The 22,972-nt window shown below is 41.0% G+C and overlaps 1 protein-coding gene across 1 annotated transcript in view; it reads left to right on the top strand.

Annotated features, from left to right (window-relative positions):
- LOC139796501 (pinopsin-like) overlaps positions 1-22,972 on the top strand; it is a 98,850-nt gene that overhangs the window by 65,457 nt on the left and 10,421 nt on the right. The window contains exon 4 of the mRNA XM_071744627.1: positions 5,908-6,141. Within this exon, the coding sequence (XP_071600728.1) occupies positions 5,908-6,141 (234 nt within the window). The remainder of the gene's footprint in view (positions 1-5,907; positions 6,142-22,972) is intronic.

Here is a 22,972-nt window from a genome sequence, read left to right as displayed (position 1 = left end):
TCAATCCAGACTCCCAGGTCCCTTTCTGCCTGGCTGCTCTCAGCCACTCTGTGCCCAGCCTGGAGCTCCCCATGGGGTTGTTGTGGCCAAAGTGCAGGACCCGGCACTTGGCCTTGTTGAACCTCATCCCGTTGGAATCAGCCCAACTCTCCAGTCTGTCCAGGTCCCTCTGCAGAGCCCTCCTGCGTTCCTGCGTTCCTGTTCTCCAATATTGAGCCACATGGTGGCTAAGAAAAATATTCAAAGCAGTAAAACCCTCACTGGAGGCAGGGAGGTGTAGTCCTCTTTTCTTGGGATGGAAAGCTCCAGTGTTTATCCTAAAGAAAGTCCATGGGCTCAGCTGTGGTTGCCACCTGGCTTCTACCTCCAGCAACAGGATGACTGGACCCTGGCCAGTGGTGAGGTTCAGATTGACCCATACTTGCCCACATTGGGTAATCATAACTCTGTTACCATAAAATCATTTAATATGGCCCATAGCTGTATTCTTATTCTTTCCCATACCTTTGTACAGCAGTGTTGATATGTTTGGAAAGTGCTGAGTAACCTTCTGCAGGGAAAGGGACAGACCCTTTGTTTTTAAGGACAGACTCATTCTCTTTAAAGGAAGCCAAATGTGCTCTAGGTCCTGGCTTTTCCCCAGGCCCATGCTGTTTGCCTGCACCCAGACTGAGGCAGTTACTGGGAGGCCCTTCCCTTTGACTACAGAAAACAGAGTGTAGCAATTGTTTTAAATTGTCCATTAGCTTTAAAATAAGAAATAGAGTCATTTTCCTGTGAAATTACCAGCTGCTTTTTCACTTGCAAAACTGTTATATTTTTGTAGGTTACATGAACTTGAGCTATATTTTGCTGGAGGCTTCCAGCACCTATAAACAGAGAATTTTTAAAGATAGCATCTTCTAAAGGTAGGTTGCAAAGCTGCAATGAAACCAAGAGCATGTAGATAAATAGAGCAGATATTTTCAAAAATAAAACTCTGGAGACACTTCTTTACAGAGTAGTCGAACATTCTTGAAGTCTCTAGGCGTTTCTTGCATTTTTAATGTATTCCAAGCATGTATCAGGGTGATAACCACAACCACCCTGAGACTCTGCTGCACGCCTTCACAGCTATCAAAGCAGTGGTGTTTTAGCAGTAGTGTTTTGGCAGTAGTGTTTTGGCAGTGGTGTTTTTTCTGAAGTGGCTTGAAGAGCCAGAAGGAGCATAGCAAACATGATTACAGTTTGGCTGTTTCCCAGAATGTGGCACAAGGCTTGGGGAAGGGCAGTCACACAACAGCCTGGCGTCATGCTCAGAGGCATCAAGCAATAGAACTCTTCTCCCACCCCACGGCTGTGTAAGCCCATGTTCAGCATCTCATGTGTTCTGTGATTTACCCTTGACAGAATAAGGAAAAGTAAGATTATTGACAATGAGAAAGCAGATGAGTTGCTTAAGCATAAGATACAATTAACAGCTATAGTGACTCTGGACATCAAAAACTGAGAGAACCCCAAGTACACTTGGGGTTCATTGCAAAGGATGCCTAGAGGTTATTTGTCCTTGGGAATCATCTTACCATCCTGTCCCTTCTGCAAAGGTGGGATGTTCAGGTCACCTGGTATTTGAAACATTCATGTGCAAGCCCATGTTCAGCACCTCATGTGTTCTGTGATCTACCCATGACAGAACAAGGAAAAATAAGATTATTGACAATGAGAAAGCAGATGAGTTGCTTAAGCATAAGATATAATTAACAGCTACAGTGACTCTGGACATCAAATAAAAATTGAGAGAACCGCAAGTACACTTGGGGTTCATTGCAAAGGATGCCTAGAGGTCATTTGTCCTTTGGAATCATCTTACCATCTTGTCCCCTCTGGAAAGGTGGGATATCCAGGTCACCTGGGATTTAGAAACATTCAGGAAGGACATCCATTGTGATCCTTCCTCACTTCTGGTCCATTTCTGTCTTAGAGCAATTCTGTACTTCTAGGAAGGGAAAAAGAAGTGCTTTCAAAATAACATAAACTTCTAATTTGCTTATTCACAGGATCTGGACTGTAAGTAAATCCTATTATAGAACCATAATATGAGATACATAACAATAAAACCAATCAGCTATATTGGTGTAAAAATGGAACTGAAAGACACTTGGAGCATGACAGCTAACTAAGTTTGCTTTCCAATAGGTTTGTCTCATGACAAATGAGTTTTTAAACTCAATTATAGAAGACTGGAGAGAAAGGTCACACTTAATAGATACTGGGGACATATTAAGAATGTCCTAATTCAGGAACAGCTGTGATCAGAGCTTTCTCCTTTTCAATTATCAGAGCAGGAAAATGAGAGGACAAAAATACAAGCAGAATCAAAACAGAACCTAAACAAGACTGGATTCACTTGTGTCTAATTAAAGTTAATTTCACAATGCATTTTCTTTTAAATGGGAACATTAATAATAATCCTTCTGCTCTAGTGGCATGTGGAGAACTCAGTGTGAAAGGCCTCTGTCCATCTAATAAGTTTCAAAACCTCAGTCAAATTTACAAGGAAGATATTGGAAGCAACAGAAAGAGAGCTTCATTAACCCGATGACACAGACACAGTGGCAATGCAGGCTTCCCTTCCTAAGCAAACAAGCCAAAGATGTGAAAATAGGAGACAAACCCAAATCACACCCATAGTCACTTCGTTTTTGTGCATCCTTCCTTCCCTTTTATGTTTATGATTTTATTTTTGCTGAGAGTAAAATTTTGTGAACTCTTCAAAACAGAGATATTCTCTAAACAGAGGGGAAATGTAGTTACTGATGCCTCTGCCTTTATTGAAGCTCTTTCACTATGGAAGCCATGGCTAGCTGGGGTTTTGCATTCCTTGGTTAATATTAAACTTGTTACATAGCTGCAGGTGACATGGTATCGTGGATTCTTCAATCAAAGAAAATTCCTACTAGTCATGAAAAATTTAGTTCAAATAAGCAATACGAGATTGGACCACTATCTATTATTAATCCTTTTTTCAAGCTAGACTAGTGATGAGATTAAAAAGTACTGGGAAAAAAAAAAAAAAAAAAAAAAAAGAAAAAAAGGAGTCCCCAGTGTTTTCAGAAAGAATAGATTTTATTTTGTAATTTCCTTTTTGCAGAAAATCTTTAAAAGACTAGACAGGGAAAATAGTTGGGTTTTTTGTTTGATTTTTTGTTTGTTTTTTTTTTTTTGACAGACTGGGTTTGTGTATGTTTTATTTACTTCTAATGGGAACACTTCTAGTGAAACCCCAGATAGAACCAACCACTCTTGAAGGTTAGAATCATAAGTAACTACAGCCAAACAGAACCACCATATTATTTTGCCTTCTACTTGTACTCACACAGTTACTATATATGTTCTTAACTCCTAGTCCAACACATAAACACACAACGTTTTGAAAAAATACCTGCACCACAAAGAAGCAGGTGAAGTTCTGACTATTTCCACTGCATTAGCATGTGCAAGTTGTGCACCAGGCAATAAGAGATGACATTTACTGGAGTGATTAGTGGCTTACACCTTTAGCTCTGTTTTCTTCATTTACAGATCTGTGCCTATCAGTGTTCTCCCACATCAGCTTAAACTCATTAATTTTAAAAGGTTTTGATTTTTTTTTTTTTTTTTTTTTTTTTTTTTGTTAGGTATAGTTTGGATGCAGTGTACTCCAGGGAGCTGCCTTTTTGCTTATTTATGTTTGTAGCTCTACAGGGGTTTAGTTCTTTTGGGGTGCAGTTTACTCTTCAGTACCACACTCAGGAGGCAAAAAGACCTTCAAGTGGACATAAATAACATTTGGCTGAGTTGATCAGTTGATACAGTTGATCAGTTGATACAGTTTAAACATTTGAATACTTCTTGAAATCCTGCTGCCACATCTGGGTTTGCTCAAGATTTGCTCTGGGGGAAGCTGAAGAATTAACCATAACCTCAGGAGACGGGTGTGCTGGGGCTCGATTGAGCCAGAGGAGGAAGTCTGGCTCCAAAATTATCCTCCTTGCAGAATTTACTTTTCTTTTTTGTTGCAAAGATGCTTAGGGAGGCCAGCCTTGCTATTCTAGAGTTAATCTTTCTGAATGTTTCCTGAGAACTTTTTCATAATCCCAACAACATGATGTTAAGCACTCAAACCTGATCTATATCCAGTCTTGTGCTGACTTCCATGGGCTTTGGATCAACCTTAGTGGCTCTCTCACTGAGCTACTGCATAGGAAGCTTGCTTTGAAATAATGCTTTTGCATAGCACCAAATGTGCATGCTGGTTAGGGAATGAGCCTTTTCTGCACTCTTATCACCAACGCACTCAGCAGTCTGAATGCATTGGAAAAGCATTCTGTAGCTGTCTGCAGAGAAATGCATTCACACCACGGCTTAGAAATAAAAATTGGCTCTTATTTTAATGTTTAACCTCCACATTAGAGCTCTAATTCTTCAGTCCAGAACAGGCCAAAGGAGAGTATGTTTAGAATTACTGACTTAAATATTTTCAAAGCAGAGCTGTGTTTCTCCACAGTCTGTAACTACTGGTAAATTCATGATAGCAAGGTGGGCTGCTCTATCATCACTTTGGAGCTGATCATTTAAATCTGAGCCTCCTATTTACTCAGTTCTACTCCATTTCCCAAAAAAATCCAATGCAATAGCTGAACTATATGAGTATTCGGCATGCGTGTTAAGAGTGTTAAAATGGCTTTGGTGATTATCAGGAATGAGGCCCTTTTATCAAAATGGTAAACTACCTGAAAGGATGAATCCTATGACATAAAACTTCATCAAGTGTTGTTTGCAAGGCTTTTCTAGTGACCTGCTCCAAGTATTAGCATTGCCAACACTACAGCAGCACAGCCGAGGCCAAGAACAGAGGCACTAAACACAGTCCTCTGCTGTATCCACACCCTGAGCAGAAAATGCTTCTGGTGGTTCCCTTATGCTTCTTAATGTTTCTCCATCTCAAGCAACTCCTGTGTACTGTAATAATTCCAGTGAGAACTTGTCCAGCAGGTCAAGGAAGGTGATTCTTCCCCTCTGCTCTTGTGAGACCCCTTCTGGAGTACTGTGTCCAACTCTGAAATTCCAAGACAGGAAACACTTGGGGCTGTTGGAGTGAGTCCAGAGGAGAGCCACAGTGATGATCAGAGGACTCTCCTATGAAGACAGGATGAGAGAGTTTGGCTTGTTCCGCCCGCAGAAGAGAAGGCTCTGGGCACACCTTATAGCAGCCTTCCAGTACCTGAAGAGAGCTTAAAAGAAAGCTTGAGGAAAGTAGGACTTTCCACTTAAGGTTTTAAACTGAAAGAGGGTAGATTTAGGTTAGACATTGGGAAGAAGTTTTCTAGCATGAGGGTGATGAGACACTGGAACAGGTTATCCAGGAAAGTTGTGGATGTCACATCCCTGGAAGTGTTGAAGGCCAGGCTGGATGAGGCTTTGAGCATCTTTGTTTAGTGGGATGTGTCCCTTCCCATGACAGGGGTTTGTAACTAAATGATCTTTAATGTCCCTTCCAAGCCTAACCATTCTAGGGTTCTGTGGTTCTATGAAAACATTGTCCAGTTACACAAAATGCCATATCTGAAAAACAGCTGGAGATTACTGACCATCTATTAAGGACTAAGTGCTAGCTTTGTCACCTTTCTGCTTTTGCTCCAGCCTCCAGTGGACCCTGGTTTATGCTGGCATGCAGCCTGATGTCTGCAGGACTTCCCCTTGTGCCTGTTGGAGACAATGATAATCTCCCCACTGCATTTGCTTGCTTTTGGGTTTGTCTTCATTTTGCATCTGAAACTACAGCGTTGCTTATCATTGCTGTTCCAAGACCAATAGTCCCAGGTTGTTGAAGCAGTCAATCCAACAGCTCAGCTTCTTAACTTCTAATTTTTATTCATCTTCCTGTAGGTTGGAAAAATCCATAAGAACGCTGCCCGCAGAAGAGAATACCACGTACTCTTCATGGTGATCACTACAGTTATCTGTTATCTCGTGTGCTGGATTCCCTATGGGGTTATAGCCTTACTGGTAACATTTGGCAAGCCAGGTGTGGTGACTCCAGTTGCAAGTGTCATACCTTCCATCCTAGCAAAAAGCAGCACTGTTTGCAATCCCATTATCTACATACTTATGAATAAGCAGGTAAGACACACACTATTTTTAAACTGTATTTTCCACAAAGTCTGTCAGGCATTCTTGACTGCTGTGATTACCAGTCCTTTATGAGAAGGATATTCAGGGATTGTCCAAATTATATTACTGGAGTCGTGAGGTGGAAGTGTTTGCAGTCAACAACATATATCTAGTAAGAAAGAACAAATGAATGGTTTTTGTTGCTTGCTGCAACTTACTGCAGTTGCTCGTGTTCTTCTGAGGACACACTGGGTGATGAATTGTATTCTGCAGAATTGCCACACATATTGTCATCTATTTAAAAGAATATTCAAATGTTTTTGGGGAGGGAGACGGGTGGGTGGAGAAAAGAGGGACAAGAAGAGGAAGGAATTCCATGACTTTGAAAACAGTATGAAGGAGGAGACCATTTTCAAATGCCATTTTCATGACAAATTCCCTTGAAAACAAATGCTCATTGCAATTACAATTTTTGTGGACTTCTACATCCTTCCTGTTAAATACCCAGTTCAGCCACATGCCAAAACAGATAATGAGTTTTGTCTCATGAAGCCAATTCTAACACTTCTAAAATGCCGAGATCCATTTCAAGTCCCTAGTTCTTGCAAATGGAATTTTCACTGCACAAAAGAGAACTTCTGAATGTATCTGTGTTTACAAGTCTGACTCTAAAGTTTGATAGTACCAGATCTGGAAGTTTTGAAAGTGTTTTGCAGTAAGAAATTTGGGAAATGTGCGTAGTTATTAAAAAGCCTTATATTTTTTTATTGCATTATCTGTTAGAGGCTATTCTCTATTTCATTATGTCTGTTACACTATTACAAAGCAAATAAAACCCCTTTATCTTTTCTTGCTTAGCTCATGCTGAAGCTTACCCTTCGTAGTTATAAGCACCATCATGATATTATCATGGAGCCTAGACAAAGAAAAAGTTAAATGTAAATGCAAAATATATTCCAGTTTTGCCACAGCCTGAGACCCCATTCTTGGTCTTGTTCATCTAACCCGAAGTTTTTAAACAAGGAATGAATCTGCTCTTGGAGTTTGAGGTAAAGATCTCAGGCAAGCCGTGAAACATCCCTGAAATCAGAAGAAAAAAGTTCTATTGCTTTCCCCGAGACCAGAACTTAATTTCCAAAGCCTAGTTTGAGCTGAAGTTGAAAAAAAAAAAAAAAAAAAAAGAGCTCTGTGCTAAAGCTGAAGCAAAATAGAACTGTGTATTCTGCAGCACCAAGGGCTTATGAGACTGTCACGCTGCTGTGGGTATGCTGAGGGAAAAAGCAAAGGCTCGCTGTTGAGAAAATTAGCCCCCAAAATAAAGCCAGGGTGCTTGCACATCACAGGAATGTAGCAAGCTATCTAAACTCACTCTTTCCTTGCAGTAACTTCCTCTTTTAGCTACAAAGGAAATACTTCTCAATACTTAACTTGTTTCTCAGTATGGGGTTTACTTTTGATTCAGTTTATCATCTCTTGTAAGGAAAGATCAATGTGGGATGATCTGTCTGCAAAGGGAAAATCTCTTAGGAGAGTTTTGAGGCAAAGCAGGATGTTTCTTAGCAGCAGTCTGAAAAGACTGCAACAATTCAGGAGCAGCATGGCAGGAAATTTGGAACAGTTTCTTAAATATCCATCCCTAGTCTCCAGTCATGTGAGAGACCGGTGTATTGGATTTCTCTCTTTGAACCCTGAGGATCTTTCATTTGTTTCCCACTGCCTACTGTTCCACAGCTGCCATCACCATTTAGCAACAAAAGTGCAAGGGGGCAAAGTCACATCAGTCTTGGAGGGTGGATCATTAATTTCCAGCTGGAAGATGCTCTAAGGGTTGGCTTTTCTTCATAGTTCATGTCCTTATTGTTGCAGAAATCAAGACAAATCACTTTTGAAAAGGAGCTCGGTCAGATTTGGGGTAAATACGTTTCACTGTAATAAAACCAAAATAATAGCTTATGGCTAGCATTAATCTGAGGCTCTCATCTTCTGTGCTAGTATGTATTAGCAGTTAAATAAATAAACTTATCTGACACAGAGGAAAGACCTGCACTCAAACTGGGTGAAATACATCCTTCCATCTATTCCCCCTCCTTTCAGAACAGGAACAATAGTAACACCCTTATCTGATGCATCACCCACGTTCACAGCACCTCAACTGCTCTGTAGTTGTTCTCATTCTTTTTTGTAAATTTAACACCTCAGGAAAAGCTGTCTTCTTCCCTGCACTCGGCTTTGCTGGGCTTCGTGCTTAGCTGAAAATTGTCACAGGAGGCTGGTGCCTCCCAACACAGAAATTACCTGGCCTGCATTTTTCACAGTCCTGTCTTTTCAGGTGCAAGATGCCACAATAGGCTACTTATTTCTGCATTTTATAAATTCACTGAAAGCCTAGTTGTCTGTGCAGAAGCTAACCTTTTTGCTTTGGGACATGCCCTGAAGATTGCAAAAAAGTCTTGGATGGATGCAGCTGGGGTCTTAGCTTCCAGATATCATAAATCAATGTAGAATACCATGGAATTGACAGCCTGACTCACCCTTCAAACTCATCCTACAGACCTCACCTTTACATTAACTCTCAGGCAGACCATGAGTCACTTTCATGGTCCAGGAACCCCAGAGAAAAAAAGTTTTGTCTTTACCATTGCCTTCTGCACTGAACTGAGGCAATAAAATACTGGTGAAACTGGTAAATTTCATGCCAGTAGCAGGGATTCTGGCAGGACAGTGTGGGGCACAACTCTTCTTCTGCTCTTCTCCAGAAGGAGAGGGATGCACCAGTTAAGGTCGACCATTGCTGGGCTGGTAACATCATGCAGGGCAGCCATGAAGATTCATTGGCAGGGCAGTAAAGCAGTAAAGAGTAGAGCAGTAAATTCCCTGGAAGAGATACCTGTGGGGAAGCTGGGGGAGGCAGTAGAGAAGGAGACTCCATTTTCCCTATTGTCTCACTGTGGATGGTTCTTTTGCCCCATCTGTGCCTAGGGCAGCCCTCTGCAAAGTGTGTGCCCCAGAAAGGAGAGCAGAGAGCCAAGTGCCATGGGCTGGCACAGCTACTGCCAGTTGCTGGAGCAGGCTGGGCAGGGGCAGCATGCTGAGGCTTTCTGTGCATCAGTCCTTATTTTGGTTTAGTTAATGTCATTATGCAGATTTTCTGTTTCTTCTTCTCTTAGTCTCTTTTATTCCCATCACAGCTCCCTGTCAAGTTCACATTGTCTCTTTTCAGACTTCCACCCATACAGCCACCCCAAGCAGATGTTTGACAACATTTTCAGCCACCTTCCTTTCACTCTGATGGTGCTGACAGAAACCTGCTCTTCCATGGGCTACATGCAAGCAAGTATTAAGCATTCACCCAAGAGATATGGAGCTTCCTTGTAGGCATGGGCTTGCTGTTGAGGATATGATTGGGGGACATCTTGCTTTCATGCTTTCATGTATTCCACAGATCAGCTCAGGAACCCTGACGCAGAAGAGCTTTTTGGCTGGTGTAGCTGTACTTGAGGACATATTACACTGGGAACCAGGGATCATTAGCTGGGTAATGGTGTAGCTTATCATATTAGTATCTTGTCTTAACCTTATCTCACATACCATAAGTCCATTTTTTCTCAATACTGAAATCAAGGTATGAATAATGAGTGCTTTGGGGGGAGTACTGTTATGGATGAGATGCAATGAGATTGCTACTAACAGCCAGATTTAATTCAAATTAAACATGTATCACTCAAAGATTTACAGAACCAATTGCTTGGAAGCCCCTGGTCAGATTATAAGGCACAGCCTTTGTTGATGTAAAATAGCTTTGCTCCCATACAGCTCATGGGCATCCAATTGCATGATTTTGGGACTTATGTCCACACATCTTGTCACTCAGGTAGTGCATGGATGGCTCCCTGGGTTTCTGAAACTCAGGGTAGCACATCTAATACTGTTTTACAAGTTGCAATTGGGAAAAAAAAGTACACTCAGCCCCCGTGATCAGCAATGTGCTATTTCTGGTGTCAGAAAGTGCCTCTGAGCAAATGTAAGGAGGGAGAATGTGAAGGAAGGGATGTATCAGATATGAGTAAAATTCCCCGATTAGCAGATAGATTTCAACTCTCTGTCTTCTTCTGTTAAAATCATTTCACTTTCAAAAATAGAAGCTGACCCTGTCATTTTCCCCAAGGATTTGGAGAAATGATGCTGAAAAGAATATACACACTTACTTGAAAAAATAGGTAATACTGTGACCTTTCCAAATTAATCATGTGTTGGTGATAGGTGGTGGTGGTGAGGGAGAAATTAAGTAGAAAGAATTAAAAACTAAGCCAATTATTTTTTTTTGTTTTTGTGGTGGACAATGAGATCTGAATAATAGTAATAATGTACTAGAGGAGGGCCACAAAGATGATCCAAGGGCTGGAGCACCTCTCCTATGAAGACAGGCTGAGAGAGTTGGGGTTCAGCCTGGGGAAGACAAGGCTCTGGGGAAGCCTTATAGCTGTCTTCAGCTACCTGAAGGGGGGTTACAGGAAAGCTGGGGAGGGGCTTTTCACAAGGGCATGTAGTGACAGGACAAGGGGTTTTAAACTAGAAGAGGGTAGATTTAAGTTAGACATTGGGAAGAAATTCTTTAGCATGAAGATGGTGAGACAGGTTGCCCAGGGAGGATGTGGATGTCTCATCTCTGGAAGTGTTGAGGGCCAGGTTGGATGGGGCTTTGAGAATCTGCTCTAGTGGGAGGTGTCCCTGCCCATTCAGGGAGGTTGGAACTAGATGAGTTTTAAGGTCCCTTCCAATCCAAATCATTCTAATTCCACGATAAGGGTAAAATATATTCCTCAAGTACAACTATGCCAACGAAAAAGCTCTTCTGTTTCAGGGTTCCTGTGCTGTTCTATGGCATACGTGAAAAGAAGATGACCCCGCTGGTCATGTCCTCAGCAAGACCTAAACTCATCATATGCATCTGTGCTTCTCCCAAGTGAGCACTGACTGAGGCACAGAGTGTTGCTGCAATGGGACTGCTCACACATTGAACTGAATATCTGGAGAAAAGGAGACTGAGGATAAAGCTCATCACGCTCTACAACTGCTTGAAAGGAGGTTGTAGTGAGGAGGGTGGTGGTCTCTTCTCCCTAGTAACAAGTGATAGGAAAAGAGGAAACAGTCTCAAGTGGTGCCAGTGCAGGTTTAGATTAGATATTAGAAGAAACTTCTTCACTGAAAGGGTAATTAAAAACTGGAATAGGCTGCCCAGGGAGGTGATTGAATCACCATTCCTGGACCTGTTTAAAAGATGTGGTGCTTAGGAATATGGTTTAGCACTGGACTTGGTAGAGTTAGATTAATGGTTGGACCTGGTGATCTTAAAGGTCTTTTCCAACCAGAACAGGTCTGTGATTTCTGTGAATTGTCCTCAGATTTTTCTTTGTTTTTCACACACACACACACACACACACACACACACACACACACACACACACAGACACAGTAAAATAATCACCTGGGCCCAAGGTGAGAGCCTCCATGAAGAGGCTGTGAAAAAGCAATGTTGGAGTCTGATGTGTGATAAACAAGTGTTAAGCCAGCAGGGATGTGAAATGTGCCCAGCAGGTTAGAACTGTGAACAAAAGGGAAGTAGTTTTCATATTGTTTTGCTACATCACGAAGCCTAATAATGCACCACCCAGGAACTGGTGCTGGCCCAGATCCCACAGAAGACACCACCCAGGCACACTGATGGTCCAAAGGACCCTGTACAACTACCACTCACTTCTCACCAGTTGGATAGGTGGTAGATAGGCTGCCCCCCATGACAGCCCCATCTTCCATAGCCTTCCTTGCTGCCAGCAACAAGGAGCCCTTCTTTCTTTATTGATAATCTCTCTCTGCCTTTTGTATGTGGTTTTCTAGCAACACTTTTCAGTCCTCCTTGATCTTCCCTTGTGGACTAAGCAATGACAAATACCATGCCCTTTGGGAAACAGAGCTAAATATGATACATGACAGGCTTAAAAACAATACTAACTTTAATATTTCCCAGCTGGCTGTATAAGAGCTGTATTTTCAATCAGTTTTCATGTGGCATTTCACCATTTTTGGTATTTCCAATTAAAAATAATTTTTCATTTGTAAAGCTGCAGGAATATATGGATAAGTTAATAATAATGGCTGGTTTTTTTGCTTATTTGTTTTCGTTTTTTAAAAGTTTCCGACTTGGAAAACTAGGATGTTTTAGCTGCATGAGAGCACAAAACTATGGATGTGGGAAGATAACATGCAATGCAGGGATATTACTGTCAAGACTCATTTTAAGGACCAATTGGAACACACCTATTAAGTCCTGAAAAGACTGTTTGTTTAGTTCATGCCCTTCCAGAGGCTTACCTTAAAACTTATTATCCTAAGTTGTTATAAGTTTTCATTAAAATTTGTGTATATGTTAAGACGCATGGTAAGAACAATCAGCCACTGGAATAATTTCCCCAGGGAAGTGGTGGAGTCCTCAACATTGGGCACTTTTAAGATTCAGCTTGACATGGTGCTGGGGACATCTTGTTTACAATGTGTTTTTGCCAAGAAAAGTTGGACTCAAGGTGGTCCTTGAGGTCCCTTCCAACGTGGCATTATACGAGTCTATGATTCTATGATCCATTTTTCATCTCGTCACTAGTAGCTGGGCTAACTTTGAGTAAATAATAGTCAACACAAAGTCTATGTTACCTTCTCAGTCACCTGAAAATAGCAAGAATTTTTTTTCCAAATAGAATTGCACACCCAAGCTGTTAAGCCAACAAGGGACAAAGTCAAAATTATCTCATAGTGCAGAATAATCCACACCAAGTACAGTAGTATATTACATTTCTGAAGTGCTTTGACTTTGTTTCTCTCTCAGCATTAAGTGTTATGACTTTTAAAAGTCGAGGGGCAGAGAGAAGAAAGGTCTCAATGGCACCTTTGCTGCTGTCATGAAGTGTGACTGCATTTCACACAGTGAGTATAGAATTACTTTAGGAATTTCTCTTGCAGCTCATGACAAAAAGATCAGTTCAAGCAAATAACCCGAGTGTTCCACTAGGGTCCCAAGCAGCCCCAGCCAGCCCTCATGTTGCCCCAGGCTACATCCTTGGTGCAGCCTGGCTGAGTGTGGTGACAGGAGCTCAGCTTTGTCCTGTGGGACAAAGATGAGATACTCTGTGGGGGCTGGGCTGGCTTTAAGCTCACAGAAGGGTTTAGGACTGGCTGCTCGAGACCCAGGGCAAAGATAGGAAGCAGGCAGCCAGGCCACCTCTCATGTGAGCAAGATATTAAATAAAACTGGAAACAAGTACATATGAATGAAATAAGGGCTTGTGTTTTGGACTATATAATGACTGGCAACTTATGGAACCTTGGGAATGCAGTAATGGAAATGACATACAGTTAAGAGATCCTCCTGTCTGGAAGGCCCAGAAAGTGAAGAACAGCAATATATCTTCATATATTATTTTAAACAGTATATAATGTCTTCATGTCTCTTCCTATATTTCGCTCTCCTCATAGCACTGGAGAAACATGGGGCTTCACAGAAGAGGGAAGAGACCTCCATATTAGACAAGGGAATTAGACAAGGTCAGAACACCTAAGGGAAAATGCAGTGAGTAGGATTTGTAGCAAAGACAATGGGATCCTTTTGTAGTCCATAGCTACCCTGCAAAAGAAAATAGGTATTTCTGAAAGAAGAAAAGAGGAGACTCCAAAGAGGGAGAAGCTGAGGTAAAATTTGAAGTGACAAGTAATGTAGAAAAAGAGAGAATATCAGCAGTATCGATTTAGAATGAAGAATAAATGTATTGAGAGCAGCCCTGTGGAAAAGGACTCAGGGGGTACTGGTGCATGAATAGGTGGACATGACCCAGTGATGTACACTTGCAGCCCAGGCCAACTATATCCTGGTCTGCATCAAAAAAAAAAGTGTGGCCAGCAGGTCGAGGGACGTGATTCTCCACCTCTGCTCTGGTGAGCCCCTACGTCAAATACCGTGTCCAGCTCTAGAGTTCTCAGCACAGTGAAGACAAGGGGTGGGTCAAGAAGAGGACCATGAAAATCATCAAAAGACTAGAAAACTTCTCTGCTGAAGAAAGGCTGAGAGAGTTGGTATTCAGCCTGGAGAAAAGAAGGCTCTGGGTACACCTTGTTGTAGCCTTTCAATATATAAAGAAAGGGGCCTCACATGAAAGACTGATAGAGACTTCTTAGCAGGGCCTGTAGTGACAGGACAAGGAGTGACTGTTTTAAACAGAAAGAAAGTAAATTTCTACTGGATGTAACCACAGTTATTAGGTCTTTTCTTGTCTCCTCCAACCTTCAGAGGTTTAAGTCATCAATGTCCTTTAGAATAAGCCCCTTGGTGTGATGCAGAAAAATATTTTGATGTATTTGGATGAGTCAGCTTTCAAAGCAAAAATAACTTGTGCCTCATCCATGCATTTTCATTGAGATGAGGTTATAAAATAAGGACCATTGCTTCAGTTGTTTCCTGACAACCTTGCAGGTGATGCTGGTCAATAGAAGGGGTCATAGTCACAGTAACTCTAGCAGAGATAGGGGATTCAAGGTTAACTGCAGCAATTGAATGACAGGAGATTGCTACCTGTTTAAAGGCTAGCAGGGAAATACCAGTAGGAAAAAATTTGACCTCTAAAATAATTTTCACTCTCCAAAAGACAATAAAACAAGAAAATCTTTAAGGATTCAAAGCCTTACATATCTCAGCTTTTCTCCAGTACGGGGAAAACAGCTCCAGTCAAATTGTTTGCACTTGCCTAATGTGATCAGTCTATAGTTGTGCTGGGAGCTCCAGGGCACCATTTACAACAGTTATTTTTTATATACTTTACTCTGTAACATTAAAACTGCAGTATAGATGGAGAGACAATAGAAGTTTCCAGTGTCCAGAAATTACTACAGGAGGTCTGGTATATTCAGAGCTAAAAAAAGGTGTTAGGATTCTTAGATGCAAAGCCTCTTGGTATGCTGTTTGCTTTTTCAAGTGTACACTAGCAGAAACTCAGCCAAAGCAATATTCCTTTCCTGTCTTCACATATACATCTGTCTTCAAGAGACAATCTGGATGGTGAAGAGAGTCTGGATGGTCAAGAGCTCAATCAGTGTTAAGAGAAATGCAGGGATAAAAGGATAAGGTATTAATGGCTGTTTCTCACTTGCCATTACTTCATTGTGATCTAGAATCTGGATGCAAGCACGTGGCATTTTGTTACCTTTTCTTGTTGGTTTTAAGTTCGATATGGATACTCAAGGTCCTACAAAGGCAAAGAGGATCTAGAGGTCAACTGAGCTTGTGCTGCTTTTTAAAATAGCGTTGCTGAGCCACACTGAAGAGGTGGTGCAGGACCTTGTGTTGCAGTGATCTCAGCTGCAACTCCAGGTCAAGGATCAGACTGCATTTTAGCCCATAGTTTTGTCTGGCTCTGATCAGGCATTAACTTAGTCTCAGAATTTCTCGTTTTAATTCTAATGCTTCTGCTTTTCTAGAATATGTCCACGGGTAACTCTCCACCTGTGTATTTGCTGCAATTTGCTATTTCAAAGGTGGAGGCAGGCATAGGCCAGCTGAATAAAACAGTCTCAAATGCAGTGCAACAGATTATATAGAAAAATAACCTATTTGCTTTATTGAGGCAACCGAATTCAACAGGTGAAAAAGAGCTGAAAAAGAAAGTATAACTCTGGAGGTGCTAGAACTTCTGATTTTCTTCTCCTGTTCGATCACTGAATAATCTCTAGTGATGTGTGAGTGGCATAATACTATTATCCAGAGTAGGATAGGTTTGTTAATGTGTTAGCTGACATTACTCCTTGGAGTTTTACTTTGTCTACCAGGTGTGTCTTTGCAGTCATGTATCCACCTAACAATTCAAACAATAATCATTTCAGATCAGGTGGATGAAGAGACGAACAAAATGAGATTTCCAAGTCAAAGAATATTTTTCAGCATTTATGTAGCCTTCTCTACATAATTGATTTAATCTTCAGTAATCTTGTATATCAAATAATTATCTGCATCCTAGTTTTACAGCAAGAGACATTTGAGATTCAAAGGTTAGATTACTGCTCAAAATCTCATGAACTTGCATGGCAAGTCTAACTCAAATCTGCAGACCTTTATTTTATGATTTATTCGTGATGTTCTTCCTTTGGAAAAAAAAAGCTTCTGTACTCAAGGAAATAACAGTTGTCATATTATGATAAATACAACATAAAACTATACTGGGTCTGTAATTCATTAGAATAGATCCATTTTCATTAGAGGCTCTATCATTTAATGCAATTAAGATACTTAACAGTGTCCACAGGAAAACAAATTTGAGGTTCTTCATCTTTTGAAATAGAACACGCTGCAGAGCTTTTTTCCTCTGAAGTTTAATATAGTAACTGCTTTCAAACTAAATATACTTGTATCCATTTTATAAACCTCTATTTCTGTTTTACTCGAAGAGTTTTTCTTCTGTGGTATTTTTCCTCATACTGGGACACTACAGACAGATCAACTTCTGCCTCCATGCTTCTAGGCTGAGCTTTCTGAGTCATTTTAATTTCCTCCAGTGTCCTAGGCTCTTCATCATGGCTGATCTTCCCGGCATTCAGTGATACAGAATGTAGGAATGGTTCAAAACTGCATGAGGAAAGGAGCACACCAGATATTAGGAAACATTTCTTTACTGAGAGGTTGGTCAAACACTGGAACAGATTTCCTAGAGAAGTGGTTGATGCCCCAAGCCTGTTGGTGTTTAAGAGGCTTATGGACAATTCCCTTAATAACATGCTTTAACTCTTGGTCAGTCCTGAAGTGGTCAGGCAGCTGGACTAGATGATAGTTTCAGGTCCCTTTCCACTGGAACTAATCAGTTCTATCCTGTCTTGTCCTGTCCTATCCTCTGATGTCAAATCTAAAGACAATTACAAATATCTTCAGTACTACTGTGCTATGCATAAGCTTATGATCAAAATGGATCTAATTTATGGGGAAACGGGGAGAATAAGCTGAATTATAACTTACTAAAGGCTTCTACCTATAACTGGATACTTTGACAGTCCAAAGTTTTTTCTGGATTTTTTGGATTATTTTGTTTTTGTCTGAGATAAGAAAGACATTGTAGAAGAATTTAAAATTCCACCACAAAAGAAATTCTAATTTCTCAGCCTAATGCGTTCTGTAGTTGAATTACTTACACATATATAAAAAAAAACCTGCTACTAAAACACAGTAACAAATCAAACCACCCTTGGTAATTTCTAATTGTCTTGGGTAAAATCAGTACCTAACTGGCTGCAAACGAAGATAAAGATTAAAAGCTAGAAAGATTTGGTTCCCATCCCTTACACCCACCACCTGGCTCACTGCAGCTCTTACTGCCTGAAAATAAAGAGTGAGCTCTGTAACAGGAGCCTGCATCCAGCAGCAAGGTACATAGCTGGAAATTCAAAGGTTCTTCCATCATTTCCATGTCAGAGCACCTCCAGTATGTTGTATATAGCAACTGATGAGAGATAATTTGGACAACAGAAGCTGTAGCAACAGGGCAGGTAGTACAGGAGTCAAGGGGAAGGGAGGGCTCCTAAGACTTTGTTTTTTGGCAAGAGGCAGAGTGAAAGATAGTGCTGAGGAAGACTCAGCAGATGAACTGCCCAAGAGCTGCTGAAGTTTTTTGTTGGTGTGTGTTAGCAGAATGTAAGACAGTGACCCACCCTCAAGCAAAAAGACCCTTGAGTAATTCACAAGAGAATGTAGCCAGTGGTGGTGTACTACAAAAATAACCTCATGAAAATAAAGCTTTGGATTTCCTTGTGCCTCAGCCTAAGAACTGTTTTCCATAAAAGTGCATTGCAGACATAGCCAAGGATAGGCAGCTACCAACAGAAAAAAAAAAAAAAAAAAAGAAAAAAGAACACAGTAAGATCATATTTCTGTAAGTATTTATTAATGTACTCTAGTCATAGTAGAATATGGGCAGGAATATATAGACCCGTCACAGTCAGCTGGAGTTTTTGTCTTAATTATTGTGGGCTGAACCAGGGTCTATGGAAGAATTTAAAAGAACAAACTGCGTAGGAAGAACAGCATATTGAATATGACTAAATAAACACATACATTTTTCAAATGTCAAAATACTTCTCATTGTTACGCTTTGAACTTTCAGCAAAATGGGGGTTATTTCAAAATGATCTGGAATCACTCATCTCATATTACAGTAGTAATAGACACTTCATTTCTTCTCAGTAAGTAAAATGTTACTGTAGGGACTGGTAAATTTACTGCTGCCTCTGTCAGTCAGGATCAGTCAATCACGTTGCAAACCCCTAAACAATTCTGACTTCATGAAATGTGAATAAGAAATAGAGGCAGGATCCATTTTGTTGCTGTTCGCTGAAGTTCTTTGCCTGGTTTTGTCCCCCACACTGCTTCAGGAAACACTTTTCCTGAAAGAGTTTCTTTTAGGTAGGAGAAATTAACTTTACATGATACCCCTTTTGCATACTGTATACGTTTTAGTAGCTCTCTTTAAGGCCATGCAAGAGCTTGTGTGATATAAATATGACAATTGGTCTATTTTCTTCCTGCAGTGATAAACCCCACTGAAAGCAAAAGTGGTGTCTTAAACAAATGTGCATTGAAGACATAGAAGTATTGTTAATATTATGCTTTCGTGTGCACAACCAAGCTCTTTGAAATTCAGCAGTCGTGCTGGTTGCTTTGAAGTAGGGGTAAAGAAAAATTTCTCTCAGTTTCTTTGTCTAAAATAACTAACCCAGTTTATTATTCCTGCAGTTTTGATCTCTGCTCACTTTGTATGAGAGAGCATATTTCATGAGGGGTTATCTAAAAAGAGTAACTTTACATGATCAAGGGTGATCTGAGTAGTATGCTACAGCCATGCAAGTAAGGTAATATTTCTCAGACATTAGTATGTGCTCTTTTATTTCTGCTTTTGCTACTCTTTTACCGTGAAACAACTTTGTTAGCATTATTTTGGTAACAGCTTATTGATTTCTTCTCATCTCTACTGTTCTTGGGATACTCCAGCTGCTCATTGAAATGCCTAATGGCCTGATAGCTCCATTCATCCCTATGCATTTGTAAAGTCTAAATTAGGTCCATCAGACAGCTTATAATTTCATTTGGGTAGAAAAAAAAAATCACTGAAAGTAACTGGAAAACAATGCAGCACCTTTGAAGAGTAATATTGCTAGGGAATTAAAATAATGTTGCTTGAGCCAGTAGGAAGCTTCAGCTAATTCTCCTGTCCTTTTATTTGAAAGAATAGGCTCAGAAACAGGCCCTGAGGAGAACATTCACCTTTTCCTCCTGGTCATCTGTCCTTGTGTTTAGGATGTAGCACCTTACATGAGCCTTGTGGCTCACACTTCATAGGCAGCAAGGCTTGGCCTAGAGGTAGACCTCATATGCTTCTGGTTTGCACAAGAGCCAGAGGCCATGCTTCTTGCCTTAACTTCCCATAAGTTCTTCCTGCTGTCGCTGTCTTAATCCATGGTGTAGATGCTGAACATGAGGAACACCACCTTGTCTACAAAGGATCAGACAAGTCATGGGTCACAAACTTCAGTTTTCTGAAGGCATGTTCACGTTATGTTTCCTTGAACTGTTGTAAGAACTAGGAAACTATGCTTAAGAGACAGAAAACAGAACAAAACAAAGCAAAAACAAAACCAAAAAACCTTCTAGTTTTTTAGACAAGAATCCAGAAAACCTCTTCTGGAAATTTTCCTCTAGGACCTCACCTGAATGGGGTAGCACCAGGATTTAACTGGCACCCCCACATGCCTCATGAGTCCAGGACTGAGGGTGGAAAAAACCAACAGTTCAGAAGGTGGGCCAGCAATATTATTTTAATCAAGAAGCTCAGTCATAGTCAGACAAATGTCTGGAAGCGAAGTAATTAACAGCAGCTGACACAGCCTGGAGTCAGCACTAGTAGCAATTTTCCCCTCTGGATGCTCCTATAAAATCAAGACAGCTGTGATGTTTATTGCTTGCCCTCCCAAACCCCTCAGGGTTTCTGGAGTCCTCTCAAAAGTGCATAAGGAGTTGCTGTGAGAGTAATTATCCCTTATCTGTCAGCATCCTGTAACCAAGAGGGTATTCAGTTCATATTTGTCTGTGCACAGAAACAGGTCACCAGAAGAAATGGGTTTTCTTCTTTCAGTTATCATACAGATGACTAGGAGCACATGGAGGAGGTTGGTCAGAGTGTAGCCATATAACCCCATTAGTCTTTTCTCAGTTTAGTTTGTGGGATTCATGTGTTTACAAAGACGCTGAGCCTCAGTAGAACTCAATTACTCTTCTTAACTCTACGTTTATTCTTCATTTTAAGATCACATCCCAGCACACTAAACCTGACAGCAGCAAGATGAGCACCAACAGATGAGTTGAGTTGCTCTCCAAATGTGCAGAAAAAAATCAGAAAACAAACAGCCCAAACCAATTAAGTGACTATCAGGAAAAAGCAGCAGTGCTGCCTTTGTGTCTGGTATGGTTCATCTTTCTCACTGTTTCCTCCTTCTTCCTTGCTGTGCCTCATCATTCCTTGTTTCTCTTCTTTCCTTCTCTTGGGCCCCTTGCTTGACTTCTGTAATTTTGAAGAATCCAGTAATCACACCAGGTATGTCTCCCTCTGTGATTTGTCACAAACTACTCGTGCTGCCAGTACTGTGGTGGCTACTCTGCCTCCAGTGAAAAACCCCATTATATTACTGCAGTAGTTACTTCCTTGTCATTTAATATATTCAGGTAGTGTTTCCATCAAACTTACCAAGAGTTTACTTGAACATTAGCATATTTTTAGGAAAAAGAAATAATGGCAAGTACTTCTAACTTGCCTTGGGTATCGAGGCATGAAGTTCAGGGGACAGACTGTACTTTAAAATATGCACTTTTGTGGAAGTGGTTTTAGCACTGGAAGAAAGTAGACCCTGAATATTAAAAACAAGGCAAGATGTATGTATTGAGTGGATATTGGTAGGTTTTGGGTGCAGCAGATAAATCCATGCTGTTTTGCTGGAACAATCAAATTACCCATTTGTCACCCTGGAAAGATCAGGATGATAGGAGAGTTAGAATTGAAGTCCAACCAAACCACAACTGCTAGTGGTTCATAGTCATGCAGTAGCCCCACACTGAGCCACTGCTTAATCAATCATTGCTACAGGTTCAGTTCCCTAAAGAAGAACCACGGTGCAATCACAGTAAAAGACTGGCTCCTGCCTCACTTGTCTTGCTGCTCTCCAGGGGGTTCATGCCACTGCCAGGACAGCAAATTGGAGCAAGCATTCTCAGATGGGTTTCAGCCAGGTCACAAGAGGGGAGCTATTAATGCAGTTAAACAGAAATGGAGAAAAACAAAATGCCTGTATGAGGTTTGACTTCTCAGAGCTGCTTAAATTAAACCCAGCTAATTTTTTGAGTTAAAAGATGTAAGATCCCTCCTCCAAAGTGATGCTGTTCAGAAAGGGGCAGCCCAGTTTGGGAATAAACCTGAAAATGAGTTGCCTCCAATGTTTTCTGAGATACTAACAGAAAGGTAATGTCACTCCTTCTAGAGCTGTCACTGCTAAAGAGTAAGAGTTACAGCAAGATGTTCTCTCTACTCATTGCAATGTAGTTGACAGGTTTCAATATCCTACTGGGTTATGTGTTTGCATGCAATGAGAAACTGAATTCCAAAGAATTTCCTCTCCTGTTTTGTAGACAGTGATGTTCAGTGAACATTTCATCACATGGAATACAGTGATCCTGTTTCCTTGTTTATTTTACGTGAAAAATACAAAGTGAAAGCAAAGCTGGTGGATTTGAAAACCACTGGTTATTTGGTATGTTTGTGCATCCTGGCACTCAGTTTTTCCTCTAGCATGGCTTATCAGGTTGAGTTTTCTGAGAGGTAGAGGTGTCACTTGCCTATCGTGACATAATTACACTGTCACCACTGTCTGCCAGGAGGGGGGGTACTACACAGGATGAGCTGCATGATTGATGGCTGCAAGGAGTTTATGCAATAGGAATCCGACTTCCCACAATTATCCCAGAAATGTGTAACCAGCTTTATTGTTAGCATGGACTCATGGAGATTATCTGGGATGAAGACAGTGACTGTCACCTCCTCTGGCCCAACTCCTGCCACTGTATAGACTCCCCAAAGCAGAATAGTGCCTCTCATTTACATTTAATGGATGTAAGCAGGCTTGTAGGTTAAATTATGTGTTATTTCATCACAGAATGAATGTCAAGTTATGTTTTTCCCTTTGGTAAATTGTTTTTCATTTTAATTAATAATTGATAAAAACACATACTTTTCATAGAATCATAGAATTGGCTGGGTTGGAAGGGACCTCAGAGATCATCAAGTCCAACCCTTGATCTACTACCACCACAGTTACCAGACCATGGCACTGAGTGCCACATCCAGTCTCTTTTTAAATATCTCCAGGGATGGAGAATCCACCACTTCCCTGGGCAGCCCATTCCAATGTCTGATCACCCTCTCAGTAAAGAAATTCTTTCTAATATCCAACCTAAACCTCCTGCAGCACAACTTGAGACCGTTCCCTCTTGTCTTGCTGAGGGTTGCCTGGGAAAAGAGACCAACCCCCCCCTGGCTACCCCCTCCTTTCAGGGAGTTGTAGAGAGTGATGAGGTCTCCTCTGAGCCTCCTCTTCTCCAGGCTGAACACCCCAGCTCCCTCAGCCTCTCCTCATAGGATCTGTGCTCGAGTCCCTTCACCAGCCTGGTTGCCCTCCTTTGGACCTGCTCCAGCACCTCAATATCCTTCCTGAACTGAGG

The sequence above is a fragment of the Heliangelus exortis genome, chromosome 1 (genome assembly GCF_036169615.1).
Source record: "Heliangelus exortis chromosome 1, bHelExo1.hap1, whole genome shotgun sequence".
Taxonomy (NCBI): Eukaryota; Metazoa; Chordata; class Aves; order Apodiformes; family Trochilidae; genus Heliangelus; species Heliangelus exortis.
Note: the sequence above shows the minus strand (reverse complement) of the source record. Positions and strands in the feature narration are given on the sequence as shown.